The sequence below is a fragment of the Euwallacea similis genome, chromosome 2 (assembly GCF_039881205.1).
Source record: "Euwallacea similis isolate ESF13 chromosome 2, ESF131.1, whole genome shotgun sequence".
Classification (NCBI taxonomy): Eukaryota; Metazoa; Arthropoda; class Insecta; order Coleoptera; family Curculionidae; genus Euwallacea; species Euwallacea similis.
Window position 1 is genome coordinate 5,551,279 of NC_089610.1, and position 20,931 is coordinate 5,572,209.

Below are 20,931 nucleotides of genomic sequence, written 5' to 3' on the forward strand. Positions count from 1 at the left end.
TAGAGACGGACTTAAAGCCATGCTGTGTAGAGGCATAGTATGTGTTTTAACCAACATAATGTTCTTTACTATAAATAATATATTACTTTAATAAAAGCACAATAATTGAATTTTACTAGTCTAACAGCATACACGGACAAATCCAATAACCTTTAAAAACAAGATCTAACATTTGCAGGGTCGGCTGATTTTGCTGTTTCAGTTAATATAACTCCAATCTAAATCTAACACCTATAAGTATGACAGCTACGTAAAATAAATGTGCTTATAATTTATTTATAAGCGGCCTGTAGCTTCAGTCCCATGCGAAAAATTGCGCCCATGACAACTGCTTTTGCAGTCTATATATTAGAATTTCTCATCTTTAACAATTTGTTAGTCTCGTATCGTCAACACTCAACCAGGATTGAAGCCGTAGGCTGAATAGGGAAATCTGATAATTATTATAACCATTTGATCAATATAAAAGATATGATTAAAAACTTTTTTTGGATTTATGTACATTCCGTACAAGATAACGTTTATTTACAAAATTAAAACAATTTAGACCAAATAATATTAACGAAGTAAAAAAAACGTTTTCTCGAATATGTATAGGGACAATTGGCTCGCCGGTAGCACACAAATATTCTCCAATGTTTATTATATATGCACGCTCATAACCACATACCTGAAAAACTCGACATGTGGCAGAAGGTTCAACAGGCGAGTCATCTAAACAGAAGCGACGAGCCCCTTTGCAACCTCGCACTTTTCGTGGGATCAAGGCCAAAGTTATATTTATAAGAATCGACGAATGAAACGAGCTTGGCCTAAGGCCCCGCCAATACTAACCAAACCACTCATAAAAACGGCCTTCACAAATTTACAAAGTCTATATACAACTCGGGAAGCCAATTTACAACTTCTCAGTCGAACCGCGGCCGTTTTTCATCGGAACCTTCAGAATCATCGTCTCCTGGTCGTTTTAAGTCACTCAAACTAGCCACGATCGGAGGCTGTAGCGGGATTTCGCTAGAATTCTCGCTATTTGTTGACAAAGTCTCCTGTTCCGGGATCGAAGATACGTCACTGGAAACCTCTTCTTCTTTAGGGGCGAGAGCGCTTAGATCGAACATGTCGGGAGGAGGCTCGCTTAGCGAGCTGCACATTTCACCTCCTAAAGTCGAGAGTCCTTCATCGATTATTTCGCGCTCTATCGGCTTGGGAGAGCTCCTAAGAATAACAGTAATGAAGTGCTCTTATTATCCACCTTTGCTTACAATCCTCTAACCTGGGCAACTTGGCAGATCCCATGCTAGAACCGCTGTCCTCGACACCCTCGTCGCTGAGCATCGGCAGTGAGGTGACGTCGCTGAAAGTACTGGTTTTGACTCCCTCTTTTGATGAGTCGACCGAGTCAAGCAAGGGCAGGGTGCCGAAATTCGGGCTGAAACTGCTGCTCGTGCTGCTTTTGCTTTGGGACTATAATAGAAACCCGTTTATCATAATTCCGGAATGAGTGTGTATTTTAAATGCATCTTCAGCACCCAGAATTAACACTCCCCAATACAATCTTGAAATTCTACGTTTAATTCAATCGCTAAACGTACCAGATTTCATTTAGTTTATTAAGTCGAAACGTAAGCTATTCTTTGTTAAAAAGTAATTTATAGTAACTGCCGGTTTTTAACATTTAAAAAGAGAACGGTATCAAAAAGCCTTTTATATTCACCTCCATTAGATCCTCCGTAAGTAAGGGCATGCTGCCATTGAACGGTTTCTGTGATACGGAATCTTCCATGCCCGACAACGAAAATGAGAATGTTGGACTGTTAATATCACCAACAGGGCCGGTTTCGGGGATCGGTAAGGAAAGTTCCATAAGTCCAGATCCAGGCTGGAGGGCGACCGTTTGCGCAATATTCGGATCTGTTATCGTAATCGGTAGATCTACGTTTTTAGGCACCTACAGAGAATTAATATTTTTAATATCAAGGAAAAACGCCGAAATTAAATCAAACATCGTCCATTTAAGAAAACTTAAAGTTTTCGACCTTCATAGTTTTTTTTAAAATTATTATCATGAAAAGTTGGAAGCTTCTTGGAGGTATTTGAGTTGGAACTTACCTGGCCTAAAATATCAGCTTCATCTCTGATTTTCTTACTATTCGTACTGGGCACTTCAAGTGGTGTCATTATCGGGGAACTTAACGTCAGACTCGTTTCCAAAACGTTTCCGACTTGCATGGGAAACAGGCCACTTGGACTAAGCTGCGTGCTGGCTCCGCCTTTGACCAGCGACGATTGATTAGCGGACTGCTCAGTTGATTGAAACACGTCCGTATTTGCCAAGGCAGCGGCCAAAATGTCTTGATTTGGTTTGTGAGTGGAGAGCATTTCATTGATCTGGAAGTGATGAATTGGTGATTAATCGTAAAACGAGGATAAAATTAGGATGCGATTGACAAGAATCACAACTTTACCGACACCTGGATTGCTAAACTTCTTGACAACTAATGACAATTGAACAGAGTTATATTTTTTCCGTTTCTAGCAAATTCCCATTAAAATGACTCACCTCTGCAGTGTCAGCGCCAACACTCAATATGGGCTGAGTTGTAGGATTGGTTCGGATCAAAATCTGCTCTCCGTCCACCTGAACCAAGACGCTGCCACCCTCGGCATTAGCTAAAATGCTGGTCAAATCAGTAGAGCCGTCCGAAAGGGATTCGAGCAGTTTTTGCGTCGCTACGGGGTCGCCTGTCACTATAAGCTGCTGACCGCCTGGATCTCCTAAAAGCAGTGTCATTATCTTCTGAATGTATATACATAGATAGACAAAACGTACCTCCTGGCGTAACTCCGTCTTTCACAATGATCTGTTGCTCGACTTCTAACTTCGATCTTGGTTGATCCGTTTGTTTCGGTGGTATCGGGGGATGCGATGTGGGCTTGAGTGCTTCCGGTTTCAGTCTCTCTTCGACCTGCAATTTGAAGAAAAAAGTACCTAAGAGTAGGAAACTGTTCAATAGCCTAAATTTACAAATTTTTAGCTCATCTCTAGTGAATCAAATATTAATAGTAATATTCAGATATTGTTATAGGATATCTACCTTAGTTTTTTGTGGCGCCGATTCAGCACCACCACTAGATTCAGATGTAGGCCGGACTGCAGCTATAGTACCTTGTCCTTGGTCCACTTGCAAAACTACGTTATTAAGATCGCCACCGGCTCCTAAACTAGGATCCAGAGACATCAATGCGTCGTTGTTCAGAGGAGTTAAATTGCCGGATTCATCAACTGTCACCAGCATGTAGGATTGAGGTTGACCGTCTACCGTCTCACTTGGTATTGCTTCAAAACAATGATGTTCAATGATTTTATTCGGCTTGTTTTGGGGCAAATTTTCCAACTCACCTAGTATTTGTCCAACCGTAACAGTAGTAAGATTGCCCAGCCCATCTTGAATGACCACTTGCCGTAAAGGACTGTCAGGCCTTTTACTTTCGGCCTGCTTCTCGATTTTAGCAGAGGTGCTTGGGGCCGGTTTGGCCTCTTGCTTCGCAGTTGCACCATCAGGAATTCTGGATGCGCTTTCTGCAACCTTTCTAACAGTAGGTTTGTGAAGGCTTTGAGTGAGTTGACCCGGGGCCTGCAATGGAGGGGTTTTGAGAATATTTATTAAGAAAACACTGCTTAAAACGATTAAACTTTGGATGAAGGACAAAAGCTTTTAAATACAATTTTCTAGGTTTGTACTTATACGAAACACTATTTCATAGATTTGATCTAATTAGATGAATTTCGCATTGTCTTCATGAGTCCTGGAAAATCTACATCTGATATACCTTTATATTGGACATACTGTATATTATTTCCTTTTGCGGATGGTTATCTTGTTTAAATCAACTGTAAAATTTTTCGAAAGTTTGGAAGCCACTGTATCGTCGGTATTGTTCGGCCTATGACTCGTACCTTTACAAAAGGCAGATTGTAAAGTTTTTTGTGTGTTCTCGTACCGATATCGTTTCATAGATGATTCAGTCGTACGGTGCCGCGGTGATGAACAAGACGTTCATAATCCAGGACTATTAGTCGAGATAATCGGGTGCTTTATTGTTTTAAAAACTCGTAGGATGTGTCGTTGGAGTAGCTGACGCTTAATGAGTGAACGTGAGAGTCATGTACCTGACATTTAATGAATGTAGCTGTGATTTAGTATTGTGCGTGATAGTGACTAAACCGGTACATTAAGGGTTTAACATGGAGAAATGCGATAGGGTGTAAAGGCTAGGGCCTTGCATGGGGGAGCTCCTTGAAGTGAAGAGAGTGACTGTTGGATAGTTCCACGCACAAGATGGGTCGATGACAGTAGACAATCGGGGTAAGCTGAGATCATTATAACTATGTTATCATCGAATTAAAAAAACTTAAACATTCTGTAGAATGAAAAGAAACCATTTTTTTAATGAGGTATATTTAGCTGGATTTCCCTATACTTTTAACCGATATCCCTAATCGTTTCATTTGGTCTGATATACCTGCCATGTATGGTCTAAAAAGGCTTACCTGAGACAATCGCGATTGGGGCGAGAGAGGCGCCAAAGCCGGTATTGTCGAGTCCTGCTTTTTTTGACTTTCCTCCAAAGATATCGGCACTTTTGTCTTATTTACGTCCTGAACTTTCTTAGAATAAGATTTCCGAGCGGCTGCCTGCTTATTGGCGGCAGACGTGCTGTTGGGAATTGTCCTATAAAAAACACATTTTTAAGAAAATATCAAATAAATCGAAGATACAGGGTGTGCTGTAGATAAAAACGTACTCTATTGGGACAATGTAACGTTACCGTTACCTACATAAAACTCGAAAATATCGAAATCTACTTCTAGTTGATTAAATTGCATATCCATGCCACTACATATCTCACTCATTCACCTTTATTCAATCAGAATACATTCTTCAGAGTGTTTCTTACCTATTGGTGTAATTAATAATTTCTGGCGTTTTATTTGCTTGCTGCAGCCTTGCACTGGCCCTAATTGCCTCGAGTTGTTCTGCCACTTGTCGGTCAAGATCTGCATCGTCGGTACCCTGTATTTTCCTTACAGTTTGTCCCAGTTGGTTCTTAATTAGAATAGTTTTCTGAGGTTTTCCTCGCTGAACAGTCTTTTTGGGCGGCGCAGGGGCTTTGACGTTTTTCACGGCAGGCATCAGCAAACCTGTTGGAGCGGTAATCGGTTGTGCCGCAGCCACTAAAAGTTATGAAACGATTGATATTAATTATTAATTTGTTTCTTGTTTGTAAGCCTATAAACTAGTAAAATTAGGGTTAATTAGAGGACAAGTTACATGCCGCCTGGGCGATTGGTTCCCTTAGATTACAGAACCTGCAATCAGGCTTTTAAGGGCCCTTTTTGTTCCCCAGTCCACTCTTTTCTAACTCAAAACACCCTCTTTTTCTCGTAAAGGGACTAATCCTAAACTCTCACTCAAGCTCACTTGTTTAAAGGTTTAATGCGCTCGAAATCCCCTATTACCTTGGGAAACAACAGTAGTCTTCGGCATGACCCCACTCGTACCGGGCTGTGTGTTGACCCCAACAGACTCCAACAGGGCTTTCGGGATGGCATTTTTAATTACAGCCTTCGCCTTAGCCCCAGTTTGCGCTTGCAAGAACACTTTTTGCTGTTGAGGTGTCAAGACTACTCTGGTCTGTTGTCCTTGGGCATTTGTGACTATCATTATTTTATTGCCGACAGCTTGAGCTGGCTCCGCAGTTGGGGCTGGAGTTGTCGTAACTGCCTGTTGTGCTGGCAATTTGATTTGGAGAGTTGGCTGTTTCTTGAATACAGTTTGTTTTGTAGATTTGATCTGTGAAGATAAAATGCATTATGATTTTTAATATTTCACTGAGTATCAAAATTCAAGTTGCCTATTTAACACCTCCTCTAGTAATATACAGGGTATCTCCTTTAAGTATTACTATTGTTATCTTGCTAATCGTTAAAGATACGTTGAGTAAATGAGGACACAGTTTGATAGAGTATAAAAAAGAAACATAATTTGAAATTTATCTGAAACTTACCTGAGTAGTAGCAGGAGTAACTGATGGAGGAACTAACACGTATTTCGCAGGTTTACCATCAGCGGTCGTTCCCGTGGCAATAAATGCAGTACCACCTTTGATGATCTTATTTTGTATAGTAGGTACGATAGACGGAACGTTTTTCAGCTTGGTTGTTGATTTAATAGCTGAGGCAGGGGTGGATGTACTGGGTTGGGTAGTTTTGAAGATAATCTGTAACCGGCCCAGGACAAGAAACATTATATTTTCATTATGACAGTTTCCTAGATAAACCAGTTTAATAACAATAAAATCAATTAGCCCAAATTATTTTCCTAGTAATTTTTAATCTCTTTTAAGTAGAATAGCTGGGTGGTTTACTTTGCAATATCTCACACGAACGTGATCCAAAAAAGAAGAGCATAAAATGGCAATGTCAAAAATATGTCCAAAAATTTACTAGCTCGCTGATTTCGAAGACATTTAATTTTACCTGTTTCGCTCCTATCGCTGTTGCAAGGCCCTTCTTGGGCATGGCAGCCACTAGCTTCTCTTGAACTGGTGTTTTCACTGCCGCTGCAACGACACTCTTTGCCGGGGGCATTACATCCCCTGAAAGAACCACAGGCATGTTCTGCAGAATTTCAGCCGTTAACAAATCATCCGAAAGAACTATCGGCATCGAATTAATATCAAATACAGAGTCGTCTTGAGCGGTCTGAATTGGGACGTTCTGCAGTTCGGTAGGTGGGGTTGATGCAGGGGTTGCTGCAGTAATGGTTGATGCTGGTTGAGCGATTGTTTCGGCTGGAAGATTATTTAAGGTTTTAAATCACAAAAAAAAGAAAAATATAGAGGGCGCCAAATTTTTTTGAGTCAAAAATTGCTTTTGAAATTTATAAAGAAATTCAAGATTTGGATGAGTTATGTAAATCGCGCACGTGAGAATTGTGACTGATAAATTTGGGTCTAACTCCAGAAACCTCCAAATCCTGTAAGTTTCGTTTCAAAACCATAATTGGCAAAAAAGTCAAACCCACCTGCTCGGAACACCCGGTATACTTTATCGGAACGCCTACCTGTTGCAGCAATAATGGGTTGCTGGTTAATTTTAGGCTTTCCTCCCGCCTTGGGAGTTCGCCCCTTGCCAATCTTTTCTGTTGGCACAGGGATGACTGCCTCTTCTTCCTTCGCCATCGTTGGCTTAGCCAATTTCGGAATTATGAACGCAGCTTCCACATCTTCAATGTCTTCATATTCCCTCTTTACGCCTTGTGCGGCCGGTTTGGCAATAGCAGCCGTCGTATTCGCAGGTCTGTGGACATATCTAAGTGCAATATGAAGATATAATGTCTTGATTCGAGTGTTTATAATTGACGTGTATGTTTCTTTTAACTCGTTCCATGATACAAAACTCATGTTTATCTTTCCACTAACACACAACGTTTAAGGAACATACCTATCAGGTTTATGGGAACAGTGATATCAGCTGGAAAACTATTTTAATCATCCAAGAGACAAAGCAACACTGATTTGTACTTACAATATGTGAAAAATTCATGGTACACTGTGATAACAAATTTTACAGTTAAATTGCACAAGAAATGATCTGTTAGTACCTAGTTCGGATAAGTCGACCTTCCACGTCATACATGATTGCTTGCTTATTAACCATAATTTACGGCACTGCATTGTTTATCAACAAACACACACATTACCTGAACCCAAACAACTAATGAACTATCAAAATCTTATATGAAACCAGTCAGACCTATTACTCAACCTCAATTAAAACACCCCATTATGCACAGCAAATATCAGTTAATTGCTCCTAGTAAAGCGGTCTAATAATATGAAACAATACCAAAAATGTAAACTCACCTTATTATCTGCTCTGATAAAATTATCGGTTTGGTTCCTACAGTTTTAGATTGCGTGGTAACCATCGCCCTTGTGGTCCGGATAACGATTTTCTGGCCCGGCTTAGGAATACCACCGAGAGGTTTCGCTATTTTGCCCACCAATGTTTTGGGAACTTGTTCAACAGATTTCAAGTCAATTGCAGATTTGGATTTCGCCTGAAAATTAGTTCAAGATATTATTGAACAGCAATATGGTCATATACGGTGATGATAAAGTGTCTATTATTCTCGTTAGTTAACACTTTATTCCCAACACCTTACCTTGGTATCGGGAGCCATGGACAGCCGCTCCAACAGCTTCGGAGACTCCATCAGCACACTGTCCGCTGTAGCTTTATTGGTGAGAACAATCTGGGAAGGAATGGCATCTTCAAAATCAATAATCCCATGAACCGTGCCCTTCTTCTTTTCATAGTTGTCAAACGAGGTCTTGAACTTCTGCTCCGACCCGCTGGAAGTCGTTGACGAATTGGAGTTGCCTTCGAGAATGTCTAGAAGCTCCGACTTCAATCCATAGATATTCGGTTGGGAGGTTAACGCCTTGTTGTCGAAATCTTTCATCATGGCTTTGGACGTGAATTCAGTTCCTGATATTTCAGGACCACTGGGGGTTTCTGCAGTAACAGCGGTAGGTTCAACGTAACCGCTTGGTTTCTTTTCGTTGATGACTTTGTCAGATGTAATTTCTACTTGGGTGTCCGCCAAATCTTTTTCGGACATTACAGTTGGGGTTACGGCTATTGGTACCAGCTCAGGCTGGATAATTGAGTCAGGTTTCAGGTCGATGATTTGCTCTGGTGCAATGTAATCGGCGCTTACTGACTCTGAATCCGCAGTCACGTGTGGCACTTCAACTCGTTTTTTTGCGTCTTTGCTGACTTTAGAGCAAGACTCAACACTTTCGTTTTTGAGATTGTTCTGGACAATGGCGGCCCCAGGAGTCGATGTTAAACCCTCGGATACAACAGGACTATCATCTAATTTTTCTTTCTTAGAGGGACACTCAGATTCTAAAGAAGATTTGCGCTTCTTTGCAACCCCATTCTCAGTATTGTCATTAGATTCCTTCGAAAAGAGTGGAGTCTCTTCTTCAACATTATCCAAATCTTGCTGAAACAGAAAGCTTTTCTTCTTCGCTAAAGGTGACATAGGGGGAACATCCACTTTTTCTGTTGTTTGGCTGCTCTCGAAAAGTTTTTGAATCTTTTTCTTTGGGGCTTGGGGCATCGCCTCTACTTTTCCTTCTGCTTTGTCGCCTTGCTCCTCGCTTTTGTCAATAATGGGCAGATCAACCTTCTTTTTCTTCGGTGGCACGCTGCCTTCTTTAGAGGCATTAGCATCGCCCGATTCAACTGAACTGCCTTCTAATAAAGAGCTTTTGCTTGGCTCGTTTCCACTACTATCAGCAATATCCATATCATTGATGATGCCTTCGATACTGCTCCGCAATGATGTGGACATTATTGAATCGTCTTGAAAACTGAAGTCTGAACCACCAAGCTTCTCCGGATAATTTTCTCCTGATATTTGAGAACTGACTTCGCTAACCCGTTTGGACTTCTTTAAAGGAAGAATTATTTCTGGTTCGTCCAGTTTGGCCGGAATGGCTTTGAAAGGATCGCCTTCCTCTTTGAGTTCTGTGGTAACCGCGGAAGTTCCTTCCAAATTGATATTTTCCGCAATATCTTCTTCAATTTTTGAGCTGCTGCCCAGCCTAGAGCGTTTGCTTTTCTTTGGAGGAACTAAGTTTTCCTTGCTTGGTTCAAGTTGAATGAATTTACCTTCCCTGACAAAATCCTCGTCATGCAAGGGAACGTTTTCAAGGGTTTTTGAGTACTTGTGTGGCTCTTCTCTGCGGCGAGGAGCCATCTCGTTGGCCAAGTCTTCGGATTCCGACTCGTTTGGCGGCTCTGCTGCAGAAATTTCACATTCTGGCACACTCGCGGATTCCTTTAATGTCTGTCGTAGATCTGCATGTTCTTCAATACTGCTAACCGGTTCCGTTATGTTCGCTTCTACGCTTTCAGAACTTACGATATCTCCGAAAATGATTTTATTAATTTCCTGTCGGCACATTTCCAAGCTTTGCAGTTCAGCTTTAGTGTCAAGCCCGGTTGTCTTTGATATCTCATCAATACTTTCAGAGATTTCGCTCTCGAAAACTACTTCAGAATCTGCTTCTGAAGGCAATGTCTGCTTCCTTGTTCCTCCGCGCTTCTCTTTCTTCGAAGCCTTCGATAAAGCGTCTAAGGGGGCTTTTTGAGCAACTTCTACATTACTCGTTTCTATTGGCTGCACAGTGAATGACGCGGCATTAGTTGATTCAGTGTGCTGTTCATAAGCCGAAAAATCTTTGACTTCTTTGCTGATGTGAGCACCTTCGGAATTTTCTCTATTCTCCGCTTCAGAGGTCCCAGGAACTACTTCTATTGTTTGATATTCGTTTTCTGGTTTCTCGGAAGATTCCAACTGCTTCGCAGTTTCTGTCTCTGTTGACTCAGTTTGTGATGAATTCTGTCCAGTCACTGTTAAATTACTTTCTGATGACGCATCAGTTACTACTGAAGCCGCACTTTTACTGCTCTCCGACAACGAGGAGATATTATTGGCACTTTGGAAATCAGTATGTTGTAGGTCAAGTTCAGAAGGGACGTCCCACCTACTAGATTTGAGTCTTTCGGACCTACGCACGTTGCTCCGTCCAACAATTTTGCAGCCTGCAATGTTCGGAGTAGAGATCTCAACCGACTTTAACTTTGTAATTTCATCTGGAGTTTTTTCAAAAGATACAGGAGGGAGAATATTTTCTGCCATAAATTTCGTAGCAGATTCAGATTGCAGAAGATCAGCAATGTTTCTCCTCTCATGAATGGTCGATTCTTCCTCGAATTTTCCCTCATAAATGGATGGTTCCAACTGTGAGTCTTTACCCTCTTCCTTAGTCGTGACAGTCTCAATTTGAGCGTCGGGAACAGTTTCATTCCTCTCCTCAGCAGTTGAACCTTCAACAGGAACACTTTTAAGAGACCTTGTACGTCTCCTGCCCGTAGAGGTTCCTGCGCTGGATCCGGAAGATGTTGGAGTTCGTATAACATCGAAAGTTACATGGGTTGATGAAGAGGCTTTTTCGGCAACTTGATCAATTTTCGTACAGGACCGGGTTTGCCTCCGGGCAGACGGAAAAATCCCTTTAACAATATGACTGGCATTTGGCGTTTCAGTTGCTGCAGGAATTAGTAGGTTTTCAAGAGACATCGTATCAACTTTCTCAGGGTTCACCAATTCTTTTTCCTTCAATAGATCGGATAACTGTTTTTCTTCAACTGTGAGCTCGCTAGGTTTAGAAGATCTCGTTCGTCTTCTGGAACTCGATTCTTCATTATAGGCTTTAGGCTGAGCAACCATGGCTTCTTCAATGATCGGAGGAATCGGTATGTCGTCCAGCACTGCTAACGAACCAAGTTCCTCGGATTTTGTTGCTTGTTCGCGTATTTGCACATCACTTATCCCAGATTCTCTTGCGTTAAAACCTTTGGCCCTCCTTCGGTCACTCTTTAACGCCTCTTTGTCATTTTTAATTTGATTTCCCAGAAAACCTTCAACTGCCGCATCATTAAGGTCCTCGGTAAACTCCTTCGTCTCAGTAGTTGCCTCTGCTAAAATATCGCTTTTGTCTTCAGTTCTCTTCAAATCTTCTACGACACTTGTTTTATAAGCCCGCGTTTGCCGTCTCCCGCTCTTTAGATTTTCAGATTCTTCTACGGCAGCAGGAATTGGAATATCATCAAGCGCTATTTCAGTTCCCAAATCACCAGATTTGAGATCGCTTCCGGACTCAGTTATCCCAAGCAGAACATCTCCACTTGATTTATTCAACGACCTGGTTCGTCTTCTATTGCTCTTCACTTCAGATGCTTTTACTGAAACCTCAAACTGTTTTGTTTCTAATAGTTCGATAGGTGCAGGAATTGGTATATCATCAAGAACCACCTCGGTTGAGCGTGATTCTGCCAAAATATCAGACTTGGAATCAATGCTGGTTTCAGCTACTTCCGGTGAGACTGTTTTGAATGCCCTAGTTCGCCTTCTATCACTCTTAACCTCCGATTCTTTAATAGGACCTTCAACTCGTTTTGTTTGCGAAGTTTCAATTGGTGCGGGAATTGGTATATCGTCAAGCGCCGCCTCAGCTAAACTATCTGACTTTGGTTCAATGCGGGCCGACTGCAACATTCCTGCCATTTCACTTGCCTTTAAACCCCTGGTCAGTCTCCTCTCCCTCTTCACCTCGGGTTCTCCCTCTGGAATCTCAACCTGGTTTGATTGTGAAATTTCAATGTCAGTCGGAACTGGTATGTCACTGAGATTTGTCATTGGCTCAAATTCCTCAATATTCTTTGAGGAAAAATTTGTTTTGCCTTCATGAGCGGATACATTTCTGGTATTAAAAGCTCTAGTGCGTCTCCTGCCGCTCAGAGCTAATAATTCGTCAGAAGATCGCTCGGTGGGGGCAGGAATTGGTATGTCATCTAGAGCCTCTTGCTCAATTGTGGTTGCAGATAACTCTACATGCTGATCAATCTTTGGCTCCTCTGCCATTTGCACATTTTCAAGTGCAGCGTCTCTGAGCTTGAAGGCTCTGGTTCGCCTTCTGGTTCTGGGGGATGTTTCCAAGGGAAGGGCTACCTTTGTAATTTCAGATTTGCTGTCAGGTTTCTTATGAATCTCGTCGGAGTCGGTTTTTAGGAAAGGTGTAGACGATATTTCTGTTTCACTAGAAGACTCACATAATTGAGGTGCTGAAGAAGATTCGCTTTCTTTAGCAAATTTTGGAGATTCTCCACTTTCGGTTATTGACACATCTATTCTTTCCGAAACACCTTGAGGGTTTGAGGCTTCTGCAGGTACATTGTCTTCTTGTTTGGACTCCAATTTCTTTCGCTTCTTCCGCTCTGTTATAGGGCTCATGGGCGGAAGTGGAATATCTTCCACTGGTATGTCTAAAGTGAGATTTTCCATTGGCATCTCTGGTAATGGAATTTCTTCCAAGGGCACCATGAGCAACTCAGCGGGAAAAGCAGTGTTTTCATTATCTGATCCTTTCAAATTATCTTTTGAATCCTTGTCATTTCCTAATGCACTTATTATTACATTTTGTGAGGCAGTATTACTGCTAGCTGGTGTTTCTTGTTCCAATTCTTCACGTTTCTGAGCCATTTCAAGTTCGGCGTTCAGGGTTTCATTCCGAATATGGGTTTGCGGAGATTCGGCAACAATGATTGTATTATCAGGCTCAATTTCATGGTGCCGCTGAGACCTGCCACGCCTCCTTTTAGGTTCCATGGGCATTGATTCTTCCTGCGGAACATCTTGAATTATTTCTGACGAAACCACGTCTGCAATGATTTCTGGATTCTGGCGTGTACTTCGACGGTTCCCTTTGGGTTCACTTTCAACTTCTATGGCTTCAACCTTCATCAATGGTTCTGCTATTGTTGGTCCTTCTGAATTCACTGCTGAAATTTCCTTAACAGTTGCATCAGATTTAATTTCTGTGTGCTTTTGGGACACTAATTCTGGCTTAGATAAAAATCCCCGAGGACGTAAAGTTTGTGAGCAATCATCATCTTTTATTACAACTTTTTCAGGCTCAGTTACGTTTGCTTCTACTGCTTTAGGATCGGAGCGTAGGCGCCTGCTACGACGGCTCCGTCTTTCGTTACTTTTCGGTCCTAAAACTGAGAGTTGCGCTATAGTTCCTTCATGTTCAACTGAAGCTTTATCAGAAATCTTTTCAGTATTTAATTTTTCAGAGTTTTTCGGAGGTTCTGCCTTTTCTTCAGAAGTAACTGCAACTGATTCAGATCGAAGAGATGTCTGGATTTTTGCTTCCCGGTTTTGTTGATCTGATTCAAGTAAGTTTTCACTTTGGTGGCTTTGTTCTAAACTGTGGTTGTCACCACTAGCAGGAAATTCTAAATTTCTATGCGACCTAGTCGAGACACTAATTTCTCTCTCATCTGAGATACCTTTTCTATTGCTTTTAATTGGCCTGTCCTCTGAATGCCGTTTTCTATGGCTTCTTCGAAATTCCTCTGCAGTGTCCTGGATAAATTCCTCAGATTTTCCAACTGCTTGGTCATGCTCAGGTTCCTTAGTTAATTGAAGGATTGATGGCACCACTTCAGATTCGGCAGTAATAAGTTCGGGCCGTGTTTTCTCTTCGTGTTTTTTCGATCTGCGTCCCTTCCTCGACTTTTGTTTCGCCACATTTTCATTAAATATCACTGAATCGCTTGTTGTCTTTGATTTGATTGCAATTTCCAGTTCTACATTCGACTTTGATTCCAATTCATGGGCTTCTTTGGCGGTGCTCTCTTCCTCCAACTGACTAGATTTCAACGTTTCTACAACTTTCTGACTATTGCGAGAGCTCTTTGCTACCTCCTTAGGTTTTAAATCATAAGTTGCCGCACTTTTCCTAGATCTTGTACTTCTCCTTCCGACGTTTTCAGAAACATGACCTTCTTTTTCTCCCCGTTTATCACCGCCAATACGACTAGTCACTACTTCGCGATCAGTTGGGACTGTGTTAAGGCTGCTGCTACTGCCCTCCAATTCCCTAGTCAATTGTTCCAGGGACATTTCAGTTTGTCCCTCAGATGGTTTTAGATTAATATGCTTTTTGGGGGACGTTTCCAAGTCTCGTTTTATTCCCTCCAACTCGGCATCGATGGGTGATTTACTAGCAGCTTTCGCTTCTATATCTTCTTTGGCAACTTCTGTAGGTTCTTCAAAATTTTCCTCTGTTACTGGCTTCTTAGTCTTGCGCCTTGTACGCTTGGTATCAATAATTTTTTCTTGTGAAGTGTTTGTGTCAGATGACTTCGCCTGCTTTTCGGGAGTGGCCTCACAGACTTCAGTAGAAGCGCTCTGGTCCGCAAGGGTTTTTTGAATTTGATTATCCTCATTGGAGCTTTCCTTAACCAACTTCAATTTAAAAAAATAATGTGATATATGCACTATTAAGAAAATAATAACTTACCTTTTTGTCTTCGTTCCTGCCTATGTCAACTTTCCGAAACCCCGCTTTGAAACCCTCAAATGATGTAACGAATCTTTTTTTGGAAGTACCACCCTTGACAGGCGTTTTCAAGGTGGTACTTCCCTTGTCAGGAAATTTTATGGTCCTGGCATCATGAAAATTTTGCTCCGGTTTCAGGGACTGAGCTAGTTCATCCAAGTGTGGGACTTCGGTTTCCTCCAATAATTCCTTAAATGCGTTATCTAAATTGTCGTCCACTGCCACCGGTTTGTTGAGAGATTGACTAACACGCAATATTTCTTTATTTCTATTGTCATCTTCAGTGGCGACGTTTGCGTCCTCGATGTCTAGTGGCTTATATGAATCAACTGTAAAAAAAAACATTGTGACAGAGTGAGAAGATAGAAAAAGACATTTCTCAACAGTTTGATTCAATCAAAAAACGACATTTAAATGTAATATTTACCTTTCGATAATTGCTCTTCTTTATCACTAAGCTCCAACAGCTCTGATATGCTAGCCCTTGGTTTCTCAGGTATGACCCTGGGAATTTTCCTACCAGTTGAAGCAGGATACAAAAAGTCATCTTCTTCTTCCTCTTCGTCGAAATCGAAACAGTTTTTTATATCCTCCTGGGTGTTGACTTTGTTGTGTTCCTCAGGCATTGACTTATCACTCGAATTGTCTGACGTATCATTCTTCGATTCATGCACGTGGGTTGATTTTTTACCTCCTAAAGTAAAACAAAAAATTAACTTGATCTAAAAATTGAATACTCTTAAACCTACTTTTATTATGATCCTTAATTTGCTTAACTGAAGCTTCAGTTTCTTCATCAGTATCATTCCACTCATCCAATAAGTTAGCAAAATGATCAACAGGCTGTGCCTGTGATTTGACTTGAGACAGATTTTTCTTGCGTTGTTTCGGCTTCGGGGGACTTTCAACTGCAACTTCCGTGTCAGAACCGGCCAGTTCCTCCTCCTTAATCTTCTTGCTTTTTCTCTTTGGTGTGACATACACTGCACCTAAAAGAAAAAACAAATTAAATCCTCGTCAAATAAAAGAATAGTATCAATTACCCTCCAAATGTAATTTATTGTGTATAAGCAAAACTCCCAATCGTTTGGTATAAAAACCACAGGACTCGCATGATAAAACCTTTTCAGGTTCTTCATTCAATTTACGTATTTCTTCATCTTCGCTGTCAGGCTGCCGATCTTTGCCTACGTGTTGAATGTAGATATAGGATTTGTAATCGTCGTTGCCCAAGAATCGTCGATGCGTAACCAAGGGAGAGTTATCTCTTGAATATGATTCTAAAAAAATAGTATAAAAGATTAATAATTTTGATTTTAAAAAATAGAAGCCCCCACTTTTCGCGGAAACAGCCTTGTTTTTGGCGGCCTTTTTAGGGCTTGGAGTGCCAAAAATCTCGTCCAAATTAATTTTCCTGTTTGGCAGAAATTCGGTCTGGCTTAAGATATTAGGGTCACCGTTAGTTTTCTCTTCCGCAGTGACGATATCTCTGGGGAACGTTGTCATGTGGGATAATTTTGCCCTAAAGCCAGCTGAAAGTTTTTTTTTTATTTAACAAGTATTGCAATCCGTTTTAAATCAAGATAAAAACGCGACTTCGTACACTGGCAAATTACTAACCCATTCCTTTCTTAATGAACTCAGCTTTTCGATCACAGTTGTATGGGAATACATGGGACCATTGCTTGATGTATTCACTGAAAAAAATTAAAGGACAAATGTAAACTTTGGGATAATAAATTGGCGAATAATTTCTGAGTAATATACATGAGTACAAGTTAGGTTTGGAAAAAAAAACATAACAGAATTTAATGAATTTTAACTCCTTTGTACGATACTTGACCGGTGATCATTCAGTGAAATTTTACCACAATAACATTTCGGTCAGTGTCTGTTACTATGGCTACAATTGTTGAATGTCCATGTATTGTGTATTTTGAATACTTTGGATCTGGTCATTTTTGGATAAAAATAAACAATATACCAAGCTAGAAAGTAGGGAGCAAGAGGCGTTTTCAACATATCATTGCTTGCCCCCTACCCCTAAATTAAGCTAAGGTGAATCTTAAAAATTTCTCATATAAAACATTTTGTCGGAGAACTCCTTATCACGTAATATTTCAAATTTTGATGAGATCAATGTTTTATATAGAAAATGCCAGCTTAACTGTAAGGTAAATGAGTGTAAGTCTTATCTTATCTACACTAAGTAGTCTTATGTGTTATGCTTTAAAAAGATTTGTAACTTCTAGATGATTTAAGAAAAAGGAAATGGTTCGCCCTTTCCAGTAGAATCAAGATAAGGCATATTTTTATACCAGGGACTTAGATGGTCCGTGGTATAACTGACGATCTTATTCTTCCAAGCAACGATCAGCGAATGCTTAAAAATCACTGTATGCGTTGCAAGAAGTCGCCGGACTCGTCGGTAAAAGTTGGGAAGTGGGAAATGGTGGGTGCACGGCAATTCGCCGTGACTCTTGGTATGACAATGGGTGTGTCGATTCTATTAGTAAAAGCTTTCAGGCCCTCTAAGCGCCTCGAATCGGTTACGCAATGTGAAAAGTCAAACTGGTTCTGGAATATACAGGGTCTTTTGCGATAAGATGAAGATACTTTAAGAGACGATTATATAGTTTATTTCCAACAAAAAATTGCATAAAAGAGATTTTTAACAACTTAAAAAATATTTAGTTTTAGATCTCTTTGAATTTTCTATGGATTTTCTCATATAGATTGACAGGCTTGTTCTATTTTCGTTATGAAGTTCTTTCTACATTTGATAGGTTGGTAAATGCACTTCCCTGAATAAGATATTGAAAAAAAAATTACAATAAATCGGCCTTGCACAATTTTTACGGCGTTATGAATAAATAAAAGCTCACATTCACCATTATCTCAAGATATATATTGAAGTGAAAACTTAATTTCTTTCAATTTTCAGAATGTCTTCAACCAATTGTCCTTAGAAATATGCCATCTTGGCCAAAGTACACACTGCATGTAAAGTCAATTGGAATATTTCCAATCACAATATATTCAAATTCAATTAGCCGTAAATCAGGAAGGTTAAGATTTAGATGCACCTTTGTAAAATCAAATCTCAAAATGAGTTAGCTCCTACTAACAGATCAACTTCACTATAAATGTGAAAATTATGTAAATCTAGAAAGATATAGATCAGCTAACTGAATAGAGGTTGGTGTTTAATGAGTTCAATGAAATATTGCTAGTAATAATAGAAGTTACCAAACAGGAAATAGGACACCTGAGTTTTGAGTTAGTACAAAAAATTGTTACACTTAACCTGACTAATGCCTCTATCATTGAATAAACAATACTAGAACATTTCAGAATTAATTTATTGGAAAATCGTTTGGTAATTAAACTAGATTATACACAAAACATTAAGCAATTTTCTCGAAGAATAAAATTTATTTAGTGAATCTTGCACTCTACATAGTACTGTTGATGAAAAAACTCAATGAAAGTTGCTTTATGCCAGTTTCATAACTATATTAAAGGTAAGAGGATTATTACCAAAGTGTAATTTATTACTCTTATTACTTTTATTATCTTTATTATTTTATTACTTATTACTAATCTTAAAACACAGCACTTTAGTGTAGTTTTTATGATTTGATCTTTCAACTGGTTAGTGTGCATCCAGTTTCTACATAGCTCTAAGTATGCCAAATAGCCACATCTCTCTTGTACAGATAATGACAAAAAATTAAGAAGCTAATAAATTGTATGGGGTTTAAGGACAAAAATTGTCCCTTTTACTTATTTTATATTATGGGTGGATTAGAAGTTCTTTTAAACTGCACTCAGAATCAAATAGAAACAGATCTTGCTTAAAATCTAAAAACTCATTTAAAATTGGTAAGTGGGCCATCATATTCCAATTCCTTTCATTCACATAAAGTGGATCTATTCAGCTTATTAATCTCTAAATGGATTACGTCTTAGTCAAAAAGAATATGTGAACCCATATCTAAAGCAGTAATGGAGTTTAAATATCTAGAGGTATTGTTTAAGTCATTTGCATCATACAAAATTGTTTTTCAGTATGGCGGAGATTGTCAGCAGCTGTCAGAAATGAGTTTCCAAAAAAAAAATGTTTGTTATAGAATTTTTCTGTCAAAACTTCATAAGCGATTGTGGATGTATCTTCGCATGCACTTTTTTCCTTATGTTGATCCAAAAAATATCTCCTTAAATTCATGCTGTATGTTTCGGAAATATATGTATAGTATAGTTCAATTACGAGAATTTTTTTGGGAACATCTAGTCAGCCATAAACTTTTTCAATAAAACAAAAGATCTCTTAAATTGGTGTCCTAACAATGCAGTTCTTTCACTATCTACATGACTTGGCAACTGATCATTCTCAAGATCCCTTCACCAAGCATAAAAACTTGCCTTGCACAAGCATTTACTGATGAGAAGTTAAAAAGCTATCTTTATTAGTAAAATTTGCAGTTGCAGTGGTTTTTCTGCAGGACCACGGTAAAATATAAGCATGAGAGTAAATAGCTAAAACTTACTATGTATCTTCTTCAAAGAATTTCACAATGAGCAAAGGGGGCTTCTTGAAGTCTTTTGCCAAATCACTGGGCAAATCTTCTTCAAGTTTCACTTCACCAGGCCACCAGTAAGCACTCAGTTTCACCCAAACAATGTCCCCTTTCTCATAAGAGGGTGGATCCTTCAGTAAATCACTTGGCTCAAACATGACGGTTTTTTTTTTAACCGAATTAGTGTAGAGAGTACCCTGAAATATGGCGTACAAGAATGTTTATTTATAATTTTTGAGGGAAGTGGATTGTTGTCTTGCTGTAACGAGTCGGATGGCGCCGAATTCTCAGTTCTTACCTAAGCTGGCGACTACGCTAAGAATTAAATCATCCTGAGATGGTCGTGGCGTCTGAATATTTCCTAATTTTTGGAAAATGCTTTTTACAAATCCTTGGAGAAATTATAACGAATTTAGTGTTTATTTTCCTCAGAAATGGTGAACAATGGTCACTTGTCTTGTCAAGAGACTTCCATGATTTTCCCATCATGCTCCGCGCGTATGGCGTCGACGCGCTGCCAACCGAATGCTTATCCACCAACTTGGCAAATTCTTGTTTCTGCATGAAAATTCCATCCAAAACACTTTTTTTTATTGCTTTTCAAGTGTGCGGGAAATTAGTAACCATAATATCAATTAAAACACCTTTACTTTTCAGTTAATAAGCTATAGATTTATTTGAGATTCGTAAATTTAAAATTTAGATGTTGGTGCCTGTGACGTCAAAAAGTGATGTCACATATCAACACAGCCATGTTCCAGAAGCAATAATTTTGACGGATGTTTACATGATCATTATAACAGAATAATTTGAACCATAGAAATGGTTCAAACAGCTCTTAACATTTTATATACAGGGTGACTATTAAGGCTGAAAGTGATAGCAAAGGTATTAATTAAAGACCTTCAGAAATTGATTTGCCACATCACTCCTACCGAGCTCAGTCCGGGTAACATGGGTAAAAAATATATTATTCAACAATATACGCGTGACCTTTTTGTTGGGAAAATTTTTTCCGCTTTCATCCTCCGTGCCGCAGTCGATTGCCCTCCTGATCAGCTTACTTAAATGTTTTGCAGTTTCTTAGAGTGTTCTAATTACATAGTCTCTAATAATATCCCTCATTGCTCAGTAATTTAGATCTCTTCTTATTGTGTTGTTGCTGACATACCAAGACACGTCCAAGGCTATCCTCAGTGCAATGTTCTCACCTCCGGAATTAGTGGCATCATTTTGTTCACACTCTGATACACCCTCTGTTCCAACCGGTAACAGTGGCAACGTGGCTTATTGCACT

General features: G+C 39.8%; 3 protein-coding genes across 4 annotated transcripts in view; 2 read left to right on the top strand and 1 right to left on the bottom strand.

The window, feature by feature from the left end:
* The window catches only part of LOC136415717 (succinate dehydrogenase assembly factor 2-A, mitochondrial-like), a 115,556-nt gene that overhangs the window by 59,812 nt on the left and 34,813 nt on the right, over positions 1 to 20,931 (top strand). The window lies entirely within an intron of this gene.
* Positions 1 to 20,931, top strand: part of Uck (Uridine-cytidine kinase) — a 112,330-nt gene that overhangs the window by 56,586 nt on the left and 34,813 nt on the right. The window lies entirely within an intron of this gene.
* Positions 60 to 20,117, bottom strand: LOC136415560 (microtubule-associated protein futsch-like). 2 transcript variants are annotated; one of them, XM_066400205.1, is made up of 24 exons: positions 19,933 to 20,117; positions 19,605 to 19,831; positions 16,675 to 16,751; positions 16,392 to 16,586; positions 16,098 to 16,334; positions 15,804 to 16,043; positions 15,482 to 15,748; positions 15,016 to 15,383; positions 8,232 to 14,960; positions 7,930 to 8,126; positions 7,128 to 7,363; positions 6,542 to 6,855; positions 6,070 to 6,282; positions 5,522 to 5,855; positions 4,960 to 5,236; positions 4,553 to 4,733; positions 3,401 to 3,635; positions 3,096 to 3,337; positions 2,831 to 2,966; positions 2,561 to 2,775; positions 2,110 to 2,388; positions 1,715 to 1,948; positions 1,274 to 1,464; positions 60 to 1,215 (listed from the first exon to the last, which is right to left on the bottom strand). In XM_066400205.1, the coding sequence occupies exons 2-24, from the start codon at positions 19,790 to 19,792 to the stop codon at positions 909 to 911; spliced, it is 11,892 nt and encodes a 3,963-aa protein (XP_066256302.1). In that variant the 5' UTR covers positions 19,793 to 19,831; positions 19,933 to 20,117; the 3' UTR covers positions 60 to 908. The 2 variants fall into 2 exon arrangements, with proteins under 2 accessions (XP_066256302.1, XP_066256295.1); XM_066400198.1 differs by having other exon boundaries at positions 7,128 to 7,375.